The 23137-nt window shown below is 40.8% G+C and overlaps 2 protein-coding genes across 4 annotated transcripts; one reads left to right on the top strand and one right to left on the bottom strand.

Moving 5' to 3' along the window:
- Window positions 1-1232: 1232 nt before the first annotated feature.
- On the bottom strand, window positions 1233-10194 carry LOC126394266 (zinc finger protein 665-like). The gene is made up of 4 exons (XM_050050975.1): window positions 9902-10194; window positions 8659-9621; window positions 5457-5636; window positions 1233-5296 (listed from the first exon to the last, which is right to left on the bottom strand). The coding sequence occupies exons 1-4, from the start codon at window positions 10071-10073 to the stop codon at window positions 4110-4112; spliced, it is 2502 nt and encodes an 833-aa protein (XP_049906932.1). The 5' UTR covers window positions 10074-10194; the 3' UTR covers window positions 1233-4109.
- A 2029-nt stretch (window positions 10195-12223) lies between these two features.
- Window positions 12224-22738, top strand: grsf1 (G-rich RNA sequence binding factor 1). 3 transcript variants are annotated; one of them, XM_050050199.1, is made up of 10 exons: window positions 12224-12644; window positions 13966-14110; window positions 15549-15704; window positions 15959-16123; window positions 17942-18080; window positions 18253-18389; window positions 19024-19091; window positions 19194-19329; window positions 21099-21153; window positions 21268-21353. In XM_050050199.1, the coding sequence occupies exons 1-10, from the start codon at window positions 12417-12419 to the stop codon at window positions 21290-21292; spliced, it is 1254 nt and encodes a 417-aa protein (XP_049906156.1). In that variant the 5' UTR covers window positions 12224-12416; the 3' UTR covers window positions 21293-21353. The 3 variants fall into 3 exon arrangements, with proteins under 3 accessions (XP_049906156.1, XP_049906155.1, XP_049906157.1); XM_050050198.1 differs by having other exon boundaries at window positions 12225-12644; window positions 19006-19091; window positions 21268-21348; XM_050050200.1 differs by lacking the exon at window positions 21268-21353 and adding an exon at window positions 22622-22738 and having other exon boundaries at window positions 12226-12644; window positions 19006-19091.
- Window positions 22739-23137: the final 399 nt, after the last annotated feature.

Here is a 23137-nt window from a genome sequence, read left to right as displayed (position 1 = left end):
TATAAGCATATTTATTTCATCATTTATTTCATACCTTGATATAATCTCTCATGCACATTTTTATTTTCATAAATGAATTAAGACTCCATGTGCATTTCTGTTAAACTTCATTTCTGTCCACACACAATTCATATAAAGCAATATAAAGCTGTCTTTGCTCACTGTCCTCTCCACATCCTCCCTTAATTTTCTCCCACCAAATTTCATTTGACACATTTAGTTGAGGTGTAAAAAAATATATAAGTGGATTAGACAAAAATGTTTAAGATTTAAAAAACTGAATGCATTTGGTTGAGGTTAAAAGGAAGCGCTAGTTAGGATGAGTTCGGGTCGGTCCATCAGCACTGGCGCCCCCCAGGGGTGCGTCCTCTCCCCACTGCTCGTCTCCCTGTATACCAACGACTGCACCTCAAGGGAAACTCTGAAGTTTGCAGAAGACACCACTGTCATCGGTCTAATACAGGATTGTGATGAGTCTGCATACAGACAGGAGGTGGAGCAGATGGTCATCTGGTGCGCTCAGAACCACCTGGAGCTGAACCCGCTCAAGACTGTGGAGATGACAGTGGACTTCAGGAGAAGCCCCCCTGACACTGCCCCGCCTCACCATCCTCAACAGCACAGTGTCTACTGTGGACACCTTCAGGTTTCTGGGTACCACAGTAGACACTGGGACCTGAGGTGGACCTCCCACATAGACACTGACTGGAAAAAGGCCCAGCAGAGGCTGTACTTCTTGCGACAGCTCAGGAAGCTCAACCTGCCTCAGGACCTGCTGATCATGTTCTACACAGCCATAATCCAGTCTGTTATCTGCACATCCATCACCGTATTTGGATCTGCCACCAAATTGGACAGAGACAGACTGAAAAGGACAATCAGGTGTGCAGAGGGGATTATTGGGACTGATCTTCCTTCCATCAAGGACCTGTACAGGTCAAGGGTCAGGAAACAAGCAGGAAACATCTCTGCAGACCCCTCACACCCCGGACACAATCTGTTTAAAGTCCTCCCCTCCGGTAGGTGCAACAGAGCACTGTTGGCCAAAACCACCCGTCACAAAGACACTTTCTTCCCCCAGGCTGTCGCTCTGATGAACTCCTAACAGTCACAGAGTGGCAGGACAAACAACACTTGCATCCTTGTACATTGGATTTTTTTTTAAGTATTTTTTTTATATTTGATGTATAGTTTTGTTGTATATTGTATATTCTGTATATTCCACTTCTTGCCTAAATTTGAGTACTAATGTCAATTCTGGTACATTGAGAGCAAGTCAACCGGAGTCAACTTCCTTGTATGTACACATGTACTTGGCGAATACAGCTGATTCTGATTCTGATTAAGAGGTCAAGGCTAAGTGGTGCTTTTTGCTAGCTGGCTCTGTAGCACCATCTACAGGTAGATTGGCTGCAGAGTAAATGATGACAGGGTGTGGGAGGCTTAAGCTCTTGGAGCTGTTATTAAAACTATCAACAGGTGGGTTGAAACAGAAGCTTTAATTATGTGTTACAGGACAGCAAAGACAGACTGTGCTCCCAGTAAAGTGCAAGTAAAGAAACTGGTTATCATCAATGACAACAATACTTTCAGACTGCATATGAACCATTTACAGTGACATTCACAATCATATAGCAGACTTGGGCCCAGGTGGTTTAACATCTTGAAGAACACTGTAAGAAAATGACTTACTGCTAATCCTCCAGTTGCATTCATTTGACATGCAGAGCTCAAACTAATGACTCTTTTTATGACCAATTACTCTCATTTAATTGAGCACCCACTCTCAAAGAAAATGTGATTAAACTGTATTTCATTCCAAAAGAAAATTGAACTGGCTTTTGTTGTTCATCATATTCCCATCAGTCATATTGCACAGCTCATTTATGTCTTCATATCCTAAAATCAACTGTACCTCTTTTCCAGTGTCCTGATACATTTTGTTACCGATTATCACATGACGTTAGCGGCCATTATTCTATATAGAAATATTCCTGTAAAATAAATTAATTACACATTAACAATCAAAATAAGTGAGCTACATTAGACCAAGGTAGTGTATATTTTTATTCATAGTTTTCACTAATATGGGCAAGTCAGCATGAGAATACTGAATAAACAGTTTTTAAACAGTAACATATTTATGGTCCCTTAAGCCTAGTTCACATTACACAATTTTCACTGTGATTTTGACGTCGCAGAGGATCTTGAGAGCCACCTTGGGTCGGAGGTGAGTCAGCAGATAGTCTGCCACGACGAGTCCTCATCTGTGAACAAGTCTACGAGCAAGTCGCCCCCTCGTCTGTGACTGGGACTGGATATCTGGCATGCTAGAAAACTGGAGAACTGTGACATGACTGACAAAGAGCATCAGCCAATGAGAGGCGGGATACGCTTACAAATATTGGTAGTCGGGTTGCGTTTTTTTGGGCTTGTTTCTAAAGTGGAGTTGCTTATTTGGGCTTGTTCTCTAAACATCGCCTTTCTCTCTATATATCCGTCGCTTCTTTTGGGCTTGTTTCCATAGCCCTGGTTGCTTGCTTCTCTCCCAAGATCTGGCAACACTGACAAGCCGGCAAGCAACAACAACAAAGGCGGCGTCCACGGGATCACGGGGAGCGCGTTGTGTTTGGACCCAGGCCCTGGAGGCAGATCTGATTCAACACTGGGAAGAATATCCATGCCTTTACGATGTGTCGTCTCCAAGTTTGGTGACGTCATTGCGTTATCTGGGGCTCTGTCGGCGAGGGCTCGGTGGAGAAATCTTGTGGTGTGCACACACAGGTCGTAACGCAGTTGCCAAGACTCCCGATGACAGAAACACACGTCGCCAGGTAGGAACACTCAAAAAATTACAATAGTCTCCGCGACGCAAAATCAGGGTGAAAATCGTGTAATGTGAACTAGCCTTTAGTCAACCCCCACAGGTTGAGCATGATGAGGTGAGCTAACCGTCCTCCTGCTGCCATCACGTTGAAAATCTGACATCGCTGGACCCCAAGTGAATGTGATGAATATCCAACTTAAAGTTAACCTCACCACAGTCAATGTTCTACATAAGTACAGTATTCTAGTACATATGGTTACACTCCACCACTCAATATGAGGCATCTCCACTGATCAAACTATGAAACAGTATCGCATCATACTTTAACTTAACCTCCAGCTGGTGAGCTGCAACATTTAAACACCTGCATGTTATAACTCTGAGAGAAATGTTCTTCACTATGACTACTTTCATTTTTGGGGTGTTTTCACACTTGGACCTTTTTAGCTTTCTAAACCGACTCAGAGCAGAGACTCAGCATTTTTTTGCGCATATGTGAACACCCCAAGAGAACTCAGACCCCTTTAAAGCGAACCATACTCAGACCACCTGAGTACGGTTCGCTTCAAGTCTGCAGTGTGGTTCACTTAACCTGTGCATTGGGAACACAAAGCGCTCCAGGTTCACTTTGCTCTTTGCCATTTTATTTAGCCCTCTAGATCACATACTGTTGACCTGGGACGCCTGAAAAAACAGACAAAACCATGTCGGCCTGTAACGCTTGCAAGAACACAGGATGAGGAGTAGTTTCATCCACGGAAGATACTGCACGTCTCCAGATGTTGAGTGTAGAATACATCAAACAGATACAGTCTACAGCACAGACACACCAAGGTTTTCCTACAATTATAAGTTCACCTGAAAGTGAGGGGCTTCATAACCACACTGCAGTGCCACGTCAAATTAAAAACAAAACTATATCAATAGATATTAGTGTGAACAGAAAGAGGACTGAGGCCCCATTATAGGTGAAGTTGACCAGAAAGGAACGACAATGTGAACACAAAAAGAACTGAGTCCCTTTTCTGTTGGTCCGCTTTTTGGTGCACTTTAAGAGGACTGAGTTTGATTTGCTTAAAAAGGACTATATGTGAAAACACCCCTGATGTCAGTCACACCCACCTGCAGGCCTTAGACTTCAGGGTAAGGCCAGGCAGTCAATCCATGATATGAGACTGGATATTGTAACTGTTGTCTTTTCTTGGTTTTAAAGGCTGCATTATTATTTACTGTACAGTACATTATTTGTGATAAATACAGTAATACAGAGAAAAATATCAGGTTAGTGGTTTCTTCTCATGTGGCCAATCAACTGACTGCTAGATCTGAAATCTTTCCCACAGGTTTTGCAGGAATACGGCTTCTCACCTGTGTGGATTCTTATATGAGCCTTCAATATTGACATCTGATTGAATTTCTTCCCGCAGGTGTTGCAAGAATACGGCTTCTCCCCTGTGTGTGTTCTCGTATGAATTTTCAAATCGGATGTCCGACAGAATTTTTTCCCACAGGTGTTGCAAGAATACGGCTTCTCCCCTGTGTGTGTTCTCATGTGAGCCTTCAATACCGTTGGGCGACAGAATCTTTTCCCACAGGTGCTGCAAGAATACGGCTTCTCACCTGTGTGGGTTCTCAAGTGGACTTTGAAGTTGTAGCCAGATCTGAAATGTTTTCCACATACTTTGCAAGAATACGGCTTCTCACCTGAGTGGATCCTTATGTGTGCTTTCAAATCTGATGCCCGACAGAATCTCCTCCCACAGGTGTTGCATGAATGTGGCTTCTCGCCTGTGTGGAGCCTAGCATGAGCCTTCAGTATTGATTTCTGATTGAATCTTTTCCCACAGGTGTTGCACGAATACGGCTTCTCACCTGTGTGGATTAAGAGATGTCTACGCAAATCTGATTTACATGTAAAGGCTTTCTCACATGTGTCACATTTGAAAGACTTTTTAACTGCGCAAGTACTACACTGAGGTGTAGACACAGTAGGGGTAGTTACATTAGCAGTGTGACTGTTGCTATTGTGATGTTGAGTGTGTAGCACTGTCTCAGCATTTCTAGTCGATCCTGAGTCTCCATGTTCTCCTCCGTCCTGATCTGGGCTCTGAGAGTTGTGAGAGAGGAGCTGGTGGTCACTGTTTGGTTCTGGTGCCACAGAGCTGTTAACTGAAATGTAGTTAAGAGGCCTGTCCTCCACCACATTCTGAGTTTCATCAATGATAAAGTTCAGAGCATGATCGTCACCGTGGTCACTTTCCTCATAAACAGGAGTCAACATAAAGGCGTCAGTCTCCTGCTTCAGTACAAGCTGCTCTCCCTCCTGACTGGTGCACAGCTCCTCCTCTTCCTCTTTAACCTGTGGAAGCTCTGGCTCCTCTTGGTCCAGACTGGAGTTCCTCTCCTGAACACAGAGCTGCTGGTCAGAGAGAACCTTCTCCTCCTTACAGGCATGTTGCTGTGGGAGCTCTGGAGGGACACACAACAGAAGAAACAGGATGCTAACGTCACTGTGATGGTAGCTACACAGACATCTGAGCATATCAATAAAACAAGTGTGCATTAAGACTGTAATGACCCTATATGTCATACTCATATGTTAGTATTGTAAAGAACAAGTTCTACGCACCAATGCTGTGTAACTTTATTTGAGGTTTCCAGACGATATCCAACAGTCTCCTCTGACGGTCGATCTCTTCTTCATACTCGACGATAGTTTTTTGGAAAACTCCGAATATTTCTTCAGCAGCTGCAGTTAGTCTCTCGTTTATAAACTCTCTCAAATACTCAACTGAAGACATTGTTGTTTAATTAGAATTTAAATAATCATCTGCGGCACGACTACAATATCATCTTCAAGCTAACACACCCATTAAGCTAGCGCTGACAGCGGGTGTGTTGTTTACTTCCGCTATGTGTCACACTTTTAAGTTCCGACAGTGGAAGTGATTTTTTTTTCTTTCCGCTTTCAGCTGATGGCTTTCTATCTATTCAAAACCTGTGTTTAATGCTTTAACATCAAGGTGTTAAACCACATCGGTTAATTCCACAACATAATTTGATACTCTTTCATTTATATTGTTTTCATGCACACATCACATACATACATTATATGTCATAGTGTGTGAAGCAAAGTTTGCACCTCGACGTTATCTGTGTGAGTATAATGTAGACAATTATTACTACTATTTTTCATTCCCTTTTTTATATTTCATTTTATTCCTAATCAGTGGATTTGACTATTTACACGCTGGAGTGGATGTCTGTGCTGTTTTCTTCTTATGTTTATGTAATTCTTGAATAAAATGTGTACAAATGTTATGTACAGCTGAAAAAAAAGAAATGTATACACTGTATTGTTGTTGATGAAAACTAATTAAAAAATTATAGGTGGTTGGGGCCACGCAATTTTAGGCAATTCTGAGCAACAAGAGGCAGAATAGGAAGACAACAAGAAAGCTGCCATTACAATGTAGAGTTTGCATCAGTTGAGGTTTGAACTCACAACCTCTGACACCAAGAAGCATCTTCTCTCTGAGCTAATTAGCAAGTGACAACTCTTCTGTGGCTGCACACATTGACTAAGCCAGCCACCAGGATGACAGCAGCTGTCAAGGCAGATTAATATAATCACATCTTGCATCTAGACAGCATGGAGGTGTTGTTAATTTGTTTTGAACAATGATTGATTTACTCCATAAGTGAAAAACGGATGTGTAAAGATGCTCTATCCCCATTGACAGCAATGGTTCACATAAGAATTTTTTGATTCTGATATTTGCCAAACATCATCTACCATTACTGCAAAAAATTTTTTTTTTTTTTTCATGAACATTGAAAACTTATTTAGCAATAATTTGCAAGTATATGTTTACAGTACTGTTTACAGTCAAACATCTTGGTGCACTGTTGGCTCAATTTTTGGTAAATCACAAATCTCTGAGGACAGTTTGTGGAGGACTGTCTGAAGATGCTCTGAAGCAAGTTGAGCACAAATTGTGGGAGGAGATAGGTTTAAGAAGTTTTACATTTTTTGAAAAAAAAACAAAACAAAACAGAGTGATGGACTTCATAATTTGCAATAGGTTTAAATGTACAAAATGTTCTTCAGTACTGGGGCTACATTTTGGTGAAAGTTGCGAAGCTTTAGCACATATGGTCAATTTGATGTGAATTTTCAAAGTTTTGAACTTTAGATGCTTGCTGTAGCGCGACCATCAGGACTATTGGCTTGTGTTTGCAGCTGAGACAATCTGCCATAGGACTGGACCTTTGTGCAAAGTTTGGTGATTTTTCGCACATGGGAAGTATGATTTCCTCAGAAGAAGAAGAAAGAATGAGCAAGAAAAGAGAATCAACATTTAGATTTAGTATTAAAATTTAATATTTAGATTAGAAAAAACATTGAGATATTTTAACTTTCAGATTTTCAGTATTCAGACTTTCAGTATTTACATTAACATTTTTTTTAATGATTAGATTTTGCATTTAGGTTTAATACTAAAATCGAGTTTCCCCATACACTTAGATTTAACGTGCCTTTTTTTCTACATGTAAACATACTGTTAACAGTTATATATGTGGAAGTGCATTGCATTTACTGAATTAAAATACATAAAAAAAAATAAATAAAAAGGCACCTTATCCTGATCCTAAGCTCGCCCCGGGTGGTCAGTGGGAGCAACCTCCAGAGCCAACACTACACTAACACTATTCTCACCGTAATAAAAAGAAGTATCAAAAGCAAATTTTCAAGCACCTGAAGAGATGAGGAAAATAACTTGGAAACAGTAGTGGGCTAAATGAGTATTTTCTCATAATTTATGCATTTTAAATTTATTGAAATAATGGTGTGGCATTCAAACAACAAAAAATAACTTAATCATATCCAATAAAGTAATTGTTATTCAGTGGTTTTACAAGCTACACTGTAAATGGTAACTTCAATAGCAATTTCGAGAATACACCAAAAAATAAAAAAAATAGTTTATATTATTCCTCAAAAACAGATCTCAATAAATACACTTTATAGTTTGTTGCGTTAAAGAGTGTCCAATGAATATCAGTTTACTGGACACCTAAATTTACTTGGGCTTAAAGACACCATTTCATTTTAAAAGTAACACACATATTGATGAAAGAAACTGTGTGATTAAAGTGTATTTCCTTCCAAAAAACTGAACAGAAGTCTTTGTATCATAAAATCAACTGTACCGCTTCCTGGAAAATATATAATTTTTGGCCTCTGTGTCAGCTTTCATTAGTTATTACCAGTTGAAGAAGCACTGAAATCCAATATGAGGAGGTGTGTCTTGTTTGTCCAGTGTACTGATACATTACATGTATGCAGCCATTATTTTCTATATAAACATTTATGTAAAATAAATGAATTACACATTTAAAACCCAAACAAGCGTGCAAATGTTTTTAATCAGTTTTCACTAATATGGGGAAGTCAGCATGAAGGCATTGACAAAAACAGTTTTCAACAGTAACATATTTATGGTCCCTCAGTCACACCCCACCTGTTAAGCACTTGGAGATGTGCTAACCGTCCTCCTGCTGTCAACATGGCGTGTAACTGACATCTCTGGATCCTAAGTGAATGTGTACTGAATATCCAACGTGGCAACCGATGTCAGACAGTCACACCCATCTGCAGCTTGATGAACAGAATTTGCTCACAGCTTCAGACTTCAGGTTGAATTCAGTATTATATATAAAGTCTTTTCAAAGATTTGGGAGATTAATATTGTTTCAAAGAAATACTGATCGTAGGAATATGAGCACTGCAGTAATAATAAGAAAAAAATGAGGTTAATGGTTTCTTTTTATGTGAAGTGTCAATTCATTGCTACGCCTGAAGTCTTTCCCACAGGTGTTGCAAGAATATGGCTTCTCACCTGTGTGGATTTTCATGTGGCCTATCAGGTGAGCGCTGACTCTGAAGGCTCTCCCACATATTTTGCATGTGTACGGCTTCTCTCCTGTGTGAGTTCTCATGTGGAATTTTAAGGCACTGCTGACTCTGAAATCTTTCCCACATGTTTTGCACAAATATGGCCGCTCACCTGTGTGGATTCTTACATGAGCCTTCAGTAATGATGGTTGAGGGAATCTCTTCCCACAGGTGCTGCAAGAATACGGCTTCTCACCCGTGTGGGTTTTCATGTGGCCTGTCAATTGACTGCTTGATCTGAAATGCTTCCCACAGGTGTTGCAAGAGTACGGCTTCTCACCCGAATGGATTCGTATATGAGCTTTCAAATCTGATGCCCGACAGAATCTTTTCCCACAGGTGTTGCATGAATACGGTTTCTCCCCTGTGTGGATTATTATATGAGCCTTCAGTACTGACATCTGACTGAATGTTTTCCCACAGGTGTTGCAGGAATACGGCTTCTCACCTGTGTGGATTTTCAGGTGTCTCTTCAGATCTGACTTGTACTTAAAAGCCTTCTCACACATGTCACATTTGACAGACTCTTTCTCTGTGTGAGTGTCACAGTAAATCGTTGTCGTAGCAGGGTTAGACACATCGTTAGTGTGGCTGATGCTTTCGTGATCATCACCGTGGTCACTTTCATCATAAGCAGGAGTCAACATAAAGGCGTCAGTCTCCTGCTTCAGTACAAGCTGCTCTCCCTCCTGACTGGTGCACAGTTCCTCCTGCTCCTCTTTAAGCTGTGGAGGCTCTGGGTCCTCTTGGTCCACACTGGAATTCCACTCCTGAATACAGAGCTGCTGGTCAGCGAGAACCTCCTCCTCCTTACAGACATGTTGCTGTGGGAGCTCTGGAGGGACACAGGAACAGGATACTAACGTTACTGTGGTGGTAGCTCATATATATGTAGAACATAACATTCATGATGTTGCTTTGCATCTTTTCACTGTGCAGGAAAGCCTGATTCTAGCATTGACTTACATTTTAACATCAGTTTGTAACCATTCACATTTCATAGGTAACGTTCCCAACACTTAACATTCAAGTAACAACGTAATATGTTTAAACCATTAACATCCTACATGCCATACTCCTCTGTGAGTATTCTAAAATAATACATTTTTACACACCTGTGCTGTTTAGCTTTATATCAGGTTTCCAAAGGACATCCAACAGTCTGCGCTGACGGTCGATCTCTTCTTCGTATTCGACGATGGTTTTTTGAAAAGCTCCAAATATTTCTTGAGCAGCAGTCATCAGTCTCTCGTTTATAAACTCTCTCAAATACTCAACTGAAGACATTGTTGCTCGGTTATAAAATAGAGTATATCTAATTTAATTTTATCTTACCTGTTCTTCTATTTAGGACAACATTCTCTCAAGCTAATTCAAAGCGTCCCTTTAAGCTAATGCTACCAGCGCCTTTATTGTTTACTTCCGCTGGATGTCACATTGTTAAGTTCCGGCAGCGGAAGTGGGTTAGCCTCTCGTTCCGCTTTCAGTAAGGTTTGTATGGTTGTACTTTATTTAATTAATTATATATATATGTATTTATTTGTTTGTTTGTTTAATAGGGATAATACAATTTAACATAGTTCTAGTACGGAGTGTGAGACTGATGCGTTGCACAGGGAGTTTAGCTATTGCTATTTTGCTAGCTATGCTAATTTCCAACTGTTGTCCGTAGTCGGGCTTTTTATTTTTATATAAAACCCTGTAATGTTATTTAAAACGCACAATTTTGGACATCATAAAAGCACAATACATTATAAACACGGAAGGCACAATAAAATACATATACGTACACCTGATGTTATGAGGGTGTTGTGGCATCCTAACCTCTAGGTGGCAGTCTACATGATATAATGACAAGAGCCGAGACAGAGAGGAAGGACTTGAGGGAGAAGACTATTGTCAAGTTCACAAGAGTTAGTGGAAACACCTCTTCCCATAGAGATTATTAATTCAAATGAAGTGATAATTTAGGAAGTTTAAAATGCTCAGGAATATGTTACACCTTATTGGATTGTTACACTGATATCATTTGAATTTAGATTCAGCTGTCATTGAGAAACATACTGGAAATGTAAGAATATCAGGCAGACAGATCTTGTCTTTTAACATTTTTTTGTTTATAGCAATTTATGCCAGTGTTTTCTGTTGTGGACAGATTAACTCAGTTTAACTCATTTTCAATATGCCAAGACTTCAGTCGATCCAAAGTCCTGGCAAAACACGTGAAACATGAAAGAAAACAAAATGAATACAGTGAATTCTTGGGGTTTAATGTTTTCTAAACTAGTTGTTAAATATGCTATGTTGAATGAAAATAGTACACTTGCAATGTAAATGTACAGTATGTATTTCATTATATTCTAAAATATTGTTTTAAAAGTTTGTATGCATATTTTATGATTTTTATATAGAGCTACATTTTTTTTTACTTGATTTGATTTCAAAGCCCAGGAAAAATTATTATTATTATTATTTTTAAATTTATTTTTTTTTAAAAATTNATTATATTCTAAAATATTGTTTTAAAAGTTTGTATGCATATTTTATGATTTTTATATAGAGCTACATTTTTTTTACTTGATTTCAAAGCCCAGGAAAAATTATTATTATTATTATTTTTAAATTTATTTTTTTAAAAAAATTGTTTGTTTTCTTCTTTTCTCAGTGGCATAAGGAAGTTAAGACAGTCCACAGTGCACACTATTATGATGGGCCCTAGTTGTACGCTATCATTCATGTATTGTCTCCACACAAATAGAGACTTGACATTGGACAGCATCAACATACAGATACATATTACCCAGCAGTCATTACTGCATATCTGACAAAAATATTAAAGAAAGTAACACATTAATCATTTAATTAATTAATTAATCGTGTTTGTAGTATATTCGTAGATTTTATAGCTAATATATAGAAAAAGCACATAATTTCATTGAACAAGTAACTGACTATTTAAAATAAAAAATAAAACCATGATGCAGATGGGTTTGAATTTTCGAGGACATATACAGCAGATGGCTATATAATTCTATGTATTCCTCTTTTTATCATTTATGTTTTTACACAGGTATATTTTCAAGGTGGCACTTGCAAGGGCCCGCTCTACACCCCAGGGGCCCAGTGCAATCTCACTGCCTGCACTGTCTGTATTTACACCCCTGCTTTTTCTGTTTTTGTTTTGTAAAAATTTATTATAATTATATATAAAAAATAATATAATCACTAATTACTTTATTACATTTATTATTATTATTATTATTATTATTATTATTATAATAATAATAATAATAATAATAATAATAATGATAATAAATCATTTATGGAAATCATGAGCTCTGTGAGGTGTCTAAAATATAAACCCGATTTCTGATGGTCATGTTTCGGCTTTTATTGTGAAAGCTTAACCGGAAGTAGGAAGCGTTTAGCTGCTAGCTTGTTAGCTCCGGTACTCTTCTGCATCTTCTGCCCTTGACTGACCCACGTGAGTCAGTTCAGCTTCCTACAACCTCATGCTAAGCTGCTAGCTAAACGAACAAGCTAAATTAAGAGAGAAACTGACTTAAACGTCCATTAATTAACCTATATAAGCCCAAAACCTGACCTGACAGCCGACCCTGCTCGGCTAATATGTCCCGTCACAGTAAGTCTCTGTTGTTTTTACTGCAGCGGTGTGTCGCAGTTAGACGGGTAACGTTACCGACAGGTATCCAAACAAGATGCAGCAGCAGCAGCAGCAGCAGCCTGTCGCCAGGCAGGTGCGGGTTCATTCAGCAGCGGACTTGGACATCGACACCCCGGGCAGTCTGTCACCTTCAGTCCGCAGTGAGAATCAGCCAGTACCGCTTCTGTACCAAGGTTAGTCCCATACACAGAGGAGGGGTGGTAACTGTGGGGTACTTCATGTTATACTCCTGTATATGTCTACTTTACTTTATCATCCAGAGGGGGGAGAAGTACTCTGATATTGTACTTAAGTAAAAGTAGCAATACCGCAGTGTAGATATGCTCTGCTACTTGTAGAAGTGCAAAAGTATCAGCTCCAAAATATACTTAAAGCACCAAAAAAGAAATAATCATAATGCAGAATGGCCCATGTCATAATAATGTATATGTACCTGTATAATCCAAATTACTGTTGCGATATGCTGGGTATTGTGATAAAATATAATGTGATATATTGCAATTTATTACCTTTATTTCAACTGTAAATTATGTCCTCAAAGAAAACTATGCCAACATCTGTTTTATCTAATAAGATAAAGTTTTTAGTCTGTTTATCTCACCTCAGCCATTTGTTTTGCAGCAAAATGTATCCGGAAGACTGACAAAGCAGTTGATTTATTATTCTAGTAGGCAACCTGAAGTTTAATTTGTATATGTAATATTAATGATTTATGTAAGACAAAAAAATCGTGTGTGATGACACAAAACTATCGCAATGCTATGCTGTATTGATTTTTCCCCCACCCTTAATCATTAGTGATGCATTAATGTGTAGATCACTGTAATGTTGCACTTGGTAAATGTGGAGCTAACTGTTCCTGCATTAGGAGCACTGGTTGGTTTCTGGGTGTGTAATGCAGGGACCATTACTGTACTAACTGGGATGATGGAGACAGCAGAGGATGGGCAGCTCAGACGGTGACCAACAGCACTTACCATCTTGCCCCTTTAAGGAACCGTGTGCATGGTTTAGGGGGGTTTAGTGGCATCTAGGAGGTTCAGGATGTTCTTGCTGCTACGTTTACACTCTGATTCCATCACTGCAGCTCAGAATAACACGTGACACCTGTGTGATGAGAATCAGGATACAACAGATAATATTTTATTAGTAAAATAATTCACACACTGTTAATTTGCTCCCGCTATTATAAATGCCGGTCACATAGACCTCATCAGTGATTAATGAGGCTACTTTTAAATGTATTGTACTGAATCTTATTTTTAGGTGATTATACACTTAATAAAAACATACTTATTATGTTATATATGACCCTTACATTACCTTATATTACTTCATGTTAACTGAAGGCTGGATTACAAAATACCTGGAAAAACCTAAATATTACAGCTTGTCTTTCTGTGGGTGACTTGATCAGTTTACAGCACCATGTCAGTTTGTTGAATGTTTCGAAGTTTGTGGCTGAATAGTCTTATTTTACATCATGTCTTCCAGGCAGGAACACCTTGTGACGATGAGTACCCTCCGCTGCCAGCCTATCAGTCTGATGCAGAATCGGAGAAGAAGGAGGTGTACATCATGCAGGTGAGAGGTCTCCCATGGTCATGCTCCGCTCAGGACCTCCTGCAGTTCTTCTCAGGTGAGAGTTTGGATTTGGAGGAAAATCTGAAAGTGAGCGCCATACCTCAGTATTTGGGTGTGTGCTGGTCATTCAAATAAAAATACAGTATGTAAGAATGTTATAGGCCCTATATTTTTTACGGTGTTTTATTTGTTTAAATACAAAGATTTATTTGTAAGTGAAGTTTGTACGCCAGGCCACACCACAAAAACTGCTCAGGAATGTTCCGAGGAACGAGACAAAGAGCTCAAGGCATCAACCTGGCCTCCAAATTTCGTGGATCCTGATCTGATCAAACATCTGTGGGACATGCCGGTACCCCACCTCACAACCCACAGGACTCAGAAGATCTGAAAGTAACGCCCTGATGCCAGACACTAAGGGATACCCTCCAGAGGTCCTGTGTCCATGCCTTAACAGGTCAGAGTCAAGTCTGGTCAAAGGAACACTCACTGTGGATCAGGGGTACCTCTGGAGCATCCCTCAAATGTTCGATCAGGTTGGGATCTGGGGTATTTGGAGGTCAGGTCGACACCTTGAGCTCTTGTTCCTCGGGTCAGTTTTTGTGGTGTGACATGGTGCATTGTCCTGCTGGGGGGCCACTGCCATCAGTAAGTGCCGTTGCCATGAGGGGGGTTTATTTTGTCTGCAACGGTGTTCAGGTGGGTGGAGCGTGTCAGGTGGCATCCACATGAATGCCAGGACCCAAGGTCTCCCAGCAGAACATTACACTGTAACAAGTGGTTTTAATGTTTTGGCTGATCAGTGTAAATGCAATTTAATTGAAATCGAATTGAATTGAACTGCATTTGTGTACAAACTTCACATATTGGATTTCGTCGCCTCAACTCGCCACCAGCCTCTGTTGGTTAGCTGCGATATTTTAGTGGTAGGAGACCACTAAATAAGTGGTTGGTGGATCAACTCTTGTTCACTCCACAACTCCACCAGTTTCTCCTCCTTTTCCACCGTCCACGAGAACCGAGACTTGTTCATGTTCTTGCTCCTCCCTGGAGTCCCCTCCATGTTTAACTGGTTTACTGCCTCCTGTTTGGTGCAGGAGAGAGCACAGCTACTGGTTGTTGACAGTGTTCATGTCATTGAACTTCACTATTTACATGAGACAAGATGTTTTATTTAATGGCATCATCTTGAGAAGAAAAAGTCTGACTTGAGTTTTATGACCACCTTACACCAGACAAGCGACATCACAGGTGCACGCCACAACTGAGGCTAAACTCATGATTTTATTATGACACTGATAATTTGTCTGCGACAGTGAAAACTTCTCTGAAAATCTGTAAGGCCAGAATTAATGTGCACTGAGCTATAAAACTACTGCGTTTGCTGTCCTGATTGTTCAACATAAAAAAAACTAATAACTAAACTACATTAAGTTTTAATATTGTGTGGAAAAAAATAAATATTGGCCGCTGTATTGTTAACTGTGTTTCAGAGTGTAGGATCCGTGATGGGGTGAATGGGATCCATCTCACTGTGGACAAGATGGGGAGGCCAAACGGACAAGCCTTCATTGAGATGGAGCACGAGGAGGACGTCTGCAAAGCCCTGGAGAAACACCGTCAGTACCTCGGCCCGCGCTATGTGGAAGGTTTGTCTCTTTGTATTCAGAGCTGGATGAAAAACAGATGCTGATTGGACGTTTTGACATGATGCAACAGCAGGAGAATCACAAAAATAAATGGTTCCACATAGCTGCTTCAGTTTCAGGGTCGTGCTATTGTTACTCAGACACTTGAACAGGACAGAGCCGCCGTTGATGAAATAATTGACCATAAATGTGGGCTATCAAGCCATTGTAATTGTTTAAAACAAAATCTCACGTCCTGCTTGGTGTTTGTGCAGTGTATGAAGTGACAAACAGCGACGCTGAAGCCATCCTGAAGGAAGCCATCCTGAAGGAAGCCATCCTGAAGAAAGCCATTCCGGCTGGACCTGATGTCGGGGTGGTGCGGCTCAGAGGTCTCCCCTTCTCCTGCAGCAAGGCCGACATCGCCCAGTTCTTTTCAGGTACACTCCTCTTACCTCCACATTTACTGGAAACTCTGGATCTGTGCTGTCACCAGTGGTGGAATGTAACTAAGCACATTTACTCGAATAATTAAAGACAAATGTGAGGTACTTGTACTTTACATGAGTAGTGTACTCTCATATTACTTTGTACCTCTTCTTCACTACTTTTCCCAGGGTAATTTTGTACTTTTTACTCCACTACAATTATCTGAGAGCTTTAGTTACTTTAAACATTCAGATTTTTGCACCATGAAAATGTAAAAGAACAGCTGAGTGATTAATCTATTGACTGTTAACTATTTTGATTACTATTTTTCATGCAAAAATGTGAAGATTTGCTGCCAATGCTTTTGGGTGCTTTATAATTTAAAACCATTCTTAATAATGTTGAGGTTTGGACTGTTGGTTGGACAAAACAAACATTGTGAAGGTGTCACTTTGATGTCTGGGTAATTGTGAGTGGTTGCAGATTGCAACCAACGTGTAGGAGAACTACCGCGGCTGACGTGAAAATGTGAACGGCTCTATCTAGAGTCAGTGTTTGGTTTGAGCAACATGGCAGTACTGGTTTCACACTAATGCTTATAGAATGCATCCTGTGCGCTGGGATGCATGGTCAGTGATGTATCCTGGGGTCATCAGGTGTTTTGGGTCTTTTCAAACAAAAGACACCCTCACCCAAGGCGACCCAGCTGGGTTAACCACGGGGCTTCCCTTCTCAGTCAGAGCCACCGAGTTGCTCTCTCTGCGAAATTGATGATATTCTTGATGGCCCTCTTCTTAGCCAGCCCCACTATCCCCAGCTCTGTGAGGACCCTGCGGAGTGGCCGGCCTGCAAGGCCCAGACATCCCACCTCGACAGGCTCACAGTGGGTGTTCCAGCCCTGCCTCCTGCACTGCTCCGTCAGCTCCTGATACTGGCACATTCCCGCCCTTGGGTGTCATCTGTGCACTCCTCCCAGGGTACATTGAGTTCTACCATGATCACTTGTTTGGTGTAGTCAGAAAAGATGACCATGTCTGACGGAGGGTTGCTGAGGCGAGGAGGACAGTTGCTGATGTTAGTCGTGCGATGTTTTTCTCTCCAGCCTTAACAAAGGTGATGACCGTCTTTGGGTGATGGTGTTTGCTGGTGGTAATGGCTGAGGCAACCATCTCTGCAACTGCTTTCAGCATTTGATCATGCCACCAGTGGTAGCGGCTGTCTGCAAGCGCCTTTGGGCAGCTACTTAAGATGTGATCGAGGGATCCTCTCCCACAGCACAGAGCACAAGATGGTGTTTCCCTCTTGCCCCAGACGTGGAGATTATCTGGGCTTGGTAGGCCATCGTACACATCCTGGATCAGAAATCGGACTCGGAAATAGTCTGCCCACAGGATGTTATCCCATGTGACCCTTCGCTGCTCTGCAGATTCCACTTCCCACTGAAAATATAGTTATTAATATTTTATTCAATTTCTGTCCCCATAAATCCTACACACTGGCCCTTTACACTTTCATAATGTAACATATTTGTAAAATGAAATTTGCAGACAGTTTAATTTAGAGTTGGAGAGTTTGAGGCAAATGTAGTTTTTACATGACTGCAGAGGTAATCCGACGCCTCAGTGGATGTTTGATTGGATTAAATTCATCTGTACGTGTCTGAGTGGAGGATGAGTTCGTAAAAAATATTTAACAAAAAGGGCATAGAGAGGGATTTTGATACAAATATTCAAAAATGTTTTTTGAATGATACCACACAGGATAAAAGGTTGAAAAAAGGTTGTGTTTGTTTAATGATACAAGTGAAACTCTGAATCCGTGTCTTTCAGGTTTGGAAATAGAGCATAATGGAATCACCATCGTGTTAGATCACAAAGGAAGAAACTCCGGAGAGGCCTTTGTGCAGTTCTCCTCAAAAACAGCAGCTGATGAAGCTCTGAAGAGAGACAGACAGCTTATTGGAAACAGGTAGGATGCTGCACACGCTCACATGAAGGCTTGTACTGACTTTACAATCAAATGTTTCTCTTATTTCTGACCGACAGAAAGTAGTTTAAAGGAACATAAGTCACTGATTTGTTTCTTCACGGGCATCTCCTTAGCTCACTTGTTGCTCATCCCGATCTGTTTGTGTTTGCAGATACATCGAGGTGTTTCCCAGCAGACTTGACGAGATTCGTTTTAGTTGGAGGCAGAAGACGAGGTCAACTTCTCTTCAAATGGGCGGCCCTCAGTCGGCGAGCAGGGGGGCTGTCCCTGCCTCACAGACCAAATATGGTGAGGAGATTTTAGGGCTGATTTCATTGACTTTTTGGTTTCCTTCTTCCCCTAAAATAACACAGTGTTCAAAGAAGAGTGATCAGGAGTGAATTATGACTGCTGCGATCAAGAAGTGTTTATATATTCCTCTTTTTTACATGTCCTTTCGGGTGGACAGCATGCATTAAAGTTTTCAATTTAAGAAATATACACCAATGAAAAAAATGATGTGAAACTATAAAATTATATTTTTAATGCTGTTTAATGCTGCTCCAATACTGTTCAATGCCTGCGCAAAAGCGTGGAACCTTGCCTTTGACTCCTCAGCCTCTCCTTCTCTCTTTCTGCACCTCCCCCCTCCCTCATTCAGCTCCTTCCTCTTGACTCCTCAGCCCCCCACACACCTCCCTCTGTGAAAATGTACAAGGAACATTTTCTGCAAAAACACAAATGTCACTGCAGATGAAGTACCAGGTTGCAGTAATGGTATTAATTGTAGTTTAAATACTTCCAGTGCTGCATGATGTCCAGTTAAGTGGACAGACGATTAACAACATAAAACCAATACTTGGAAATTTTAACAACTGTATTACTCCTTACATGTTACTTGATACAAATTTTATTTATCTGCAAGGGTCTCCTCCTCCCTCAGCCATGAGTGGTCATTACATCCACATGAGAGGACTCCCTTTCCAGGTGTCCGGGGAAGACATTGTTCAGGTAAATAATAAATTAAGATAATGCTGATAAGTTGAAGTCAGTTGTGCTGTTAGACGTCGCACTTGCACATGATTTTATACTTCATGTGTTTTTCTCTTGCAGTTCTTCTCTCCTCTGGTCGTGTCTAAGATTTTGATCGAATGCGGTCCTGAAGGGAAACCGAGCGGCGAGGCCGACATTTACTTCAGCTGCCACGAGGAGGCCTTGACCGCCATGTCCAGAGACAGAATGCACCTAGGTGAGACTGTCAGAGCTGGGACCAGCTGATGTCTTTGCACATTAAAGCTGGGGTAGGCAGAAATCTGGAAATCTGGAAAATTGGAAATCACACCCTCTTGCAGCTCCAGCCTCTCTGTTCTAAGCCCCTCCCACCAGACAACAGGCATATTGACGCTCTTTATACGGGCACCAGGTGTTTCCCATTTATTTAATCCTACTGCATTGTAGAGCCTCCTTTCTGTTTATCACACCATAAATTAGTTAAAAATTAGCTAGCTAGCCCCCCATGGTCCCTAGACTGCTTCGTCGGCAGCAGCCCCAGAAATCGAGCCTCGGCCCACGGCTGTAGCTGCTCGAATTTGCCCAGTACAAACCCCCTGTTGCCGGTTGTCATATTGGACTGGTGGCCAGTGGCAGCGCCAGTTGGAAACTGCCTGGATTCAGTTTGCTGCAGACGCTGACTTGGGGTCAGTCTCCAGAGCTGCTGCCCCTTCTCCTCCCGGTTAGGTGGTCTGTAGTGACAGGTAGTGAGGCAGAGAACAAGCTGTGATTCAAGGCTCTAGCTAACGTTAGCTACATAAACGTGAACTTGGCTCTGGTTAGCAGAAGGCGAAACTATTAGCAACATTTTTTCTCCATCTCTTACACGCTTCAACGATACTGACACATTGTGTTTTATGGTCAGACTCTCTTTTTGATAAGTCCGTCTTCCTTTTTGCGGTTGCTTTGCAGTGTAGGCAGTTGCAGGATTCTCCACCACTGAATCGAGCTTTCACCATAGTGATATGCACGCACACCTGCATTTATAGAACAGCCGATGAAACGCCCTCTCTCTGAAATGACCTGTGATTACCAGAGTCTCCCGTCATGGGCTGGATTTTCCAAAGCCTGAAAACGGAGCCAAGAGGAGGTGCAGACGTCTAGTTTTCTCTTAATCCCCTTGAATTACAATATGATCATAGTTTATGTTAGAGCCATTTCTAGCAAGTCCTAGTTTCCTATTATTCTTTGAGTCACTCTAATGCACCACCTGACCTGGCATCTCGGGAACCTTTAATTTAAGGCAGGTGTGCTGAAGCGAGTGTGGAGTGTGGAGGATGCCACAGGGTGTTAGAGTTTTTAACTGCTGTGTTTTTGGTTAATCTTAGTTTTTATTGTTTGATGAAGTCGTTTAATACCTCATTGATTTGAACTTTGTTTTTGTAAAGGCCTGTTTATTTGGGGAATGTTTTGGGATTTTTGTCAAGACAATCAGTTCATAGCGTCATCTTGCAACATCCTGCACATCAGTCAACTCTAAAACCAACCAAAGCCCCTGTATAATCAAACTTTGAGTAGAACTAAACCAAAGACAGTGAGTTCATCATATCTCCCGTTCTGGCGTCTGTGGGTGGCTATTTTTGAACTTATTTGGAAGCCGCAGTAGTTCAGTACAGGACTTTTACCCAATGATGCCTAAATGAAACTGCCTACCCCAGCTTTATGTTATCATTGGTGTCATTATGAATAAAACCAGACAGATGAAACAAAGATATGTTTATGTATTTATTTTTAAAGCATCTATAAGTGTAGAAAAAGTTGAGTCCGCACACTAGATACAGCTCCCAAGATTTAATCTGAATATCAAAATCAAATCTTGGGAGCTGTATCAAGTGTGTGGACTCAACTTTTTCTACATTGATGCCGCTTTGTGGTCCAGCACCTAGGCTAAGTCTTTTCTAGGATGTGCGTGTCCTTTTGTTCTCTAAAGCATCTATCTAAAGCATTTGAACCTTCTCTTATTTTTAGGAGGAAGATACATCGAATTATTCCTGAACTCTACACCGGACTTTGATGAAAGGAGGTGAGAAACACTGAATTACAGAATTGACAGAAAAATACTCTTATAATACTTTTATATTTCTAACTCACATTTTTAAAGCAGCTGTGCGGAACTTTTCATTTTTGTTGATTATAGCACCCCTTTGGTTGAAGCGGTGTGACACCCACAGCCTGGTGTCGTAAAATCTCGACTGCAACCGGCAATTACCGCATGCACTTGATTTGGAGAGCGAGAGGAAAATCATAAATGCTCTGGTGTAGGTCTGAATTTCTTATAAACTGAGGACATCTGCCTGCTGTATGTTTGTGTTCATGGTCACAGTCACAGATAATTTTGTGGTGTTTGTTGTAACGTTACTAGACAAAAGCGGTTCACATCAGCTAACGTTACATTTAGCTTGCTTATAACTTCCATGTCATCATATATTGAAGTGAAACAACGTCTAACAAGTTGCAGTATATTCTCTAAATAAAAACAAAAATGACATACCTGTCGATTAGGAAAAGGGCCAACTCGGGATCAGTTTTAAAACCTTTCAAATCTCTCAGCTCTCTCCACTTGGTGAATGCCCGACCGAGGTTTACACGCATTTGGGCTCGAGCCCTATCACTGTCCCGTTTAGCCTTCTTCTGTTCTTTTTCTTTTAGATGGTGCTCCTTCTTTATCCGCCATGACATCGAAAGTACAACCAAGTCCTTATAGATACATCTGGTAAAACTGTTATGTGTTCAGCAATGCCCGTTGCGTACCGCTTACTCAAAGAACACTCTCTGTAAACACGGCTCTTCTTCTCTCAATTTATTGGCGGATCACAAACAACTTCTCTTCTCTCAATTTATTGGCGGATCACAAACAACTTCCAGGTGCATACCACCACCTACTGTACAAGCGTGTGCAATGTGTCCAAAACCATTCACTACTCCCTACTACATGTCATTTAGCCTGTTTCTTAAATCCTACTCGTAAACACGGCTCCTTCTTCTTCTGTGGTTTAATGGCTGCGGGCCGCTGCGGGCGTGCAGACTTACTTCCGCCTCCGGGTGCCGTATTCTGGTTTGCTGACTTCCGCTGTGTCCGACCCGACCGAGGCTACGCTAAATAGCCATATAGAGAAAGCTTTTTTTGTCGCTGTTGGGTTCAAATAAATATGCGGATCTTCAAGGGGGGGTGATACGAACTAGGGACAGTTTTATGAATGGTAAAAAGTTCCGCACAGCTGCTTTAAGGAAATTACAAAGGAGAAATTCTGCATCTCTTAAAAACAGTTTAGTTGTCGTTTTGGTTTCTCTCAGCTGTAACACAAGAGTCGTAATTAAAACTCACCAGCTTTTTATGGAACAAACAAAAAAACACTGCAGTCTCGTGACTGTTGTCCTTTTCTTAAAGACTTTTTAATATATTCAAATGCATTTTTTTTACTGGTTTTACCTTCTCTGAGGTTACGTTTCAGCTCCAGACATAATCTAACGTGTTGTATTTTCTCCTGCAGGTGAATGCCGACACACAGATGCCAAACACACACACACACACATACAGGAATACTGTATTTATTTTTCAGCCTGACTTGGACATCAAACAATAAAAATTCCTGCTGTTAAAAGAAAAACTGCCTTCATTTTGTCTTTCGAACAAAGGCGAGACAACTTCTAATGAAAGGTGTATTTTAACGATTTACTTTAGTGAAGGTTATAAACGTCAAACTATGGCACAAGAGACAGCTTTGTCATGTTTCGTCTTAATGCTAGCAAAGACAGAAATCAGCAGGTAATGTGAAGATGACGGGTGCATAAGGGTCAAAACATTATAATGTCTCATGTTAATTTAGATATCTTTTGTTTGTTCTTCTGACATGTTATAGGACAAAATGCTTCAATAAATAAACAGAACATTTGTCCTTTGTCGTTTGTTTAGTTACTGTGACTCAAAATCAAATCTCCTCTCCGACTGTGTGGGTTTTATCTAATATTCCTGTTGGTGATACTTTTTTTATTGACAAACAAAACAT

The sequence above is a fragment of the Epinephelus moara genome, chromosome 8 (genome assembly GCF_006386435.1).
Source record: "Epinephelus moara isolate mb chromosome 8, YSFRI_EMoa_1.0, whole genome shotgun sequence".
Lineage (NCBI taxonomy): Eukaryota > Metazoa > Chordata > Actinopteri > Perciformes > Serranidae > Epinephelus > Epinephelus moara.
This window is presented reverse-complemented; position numbering and strand designations above follow the sequence as displayed.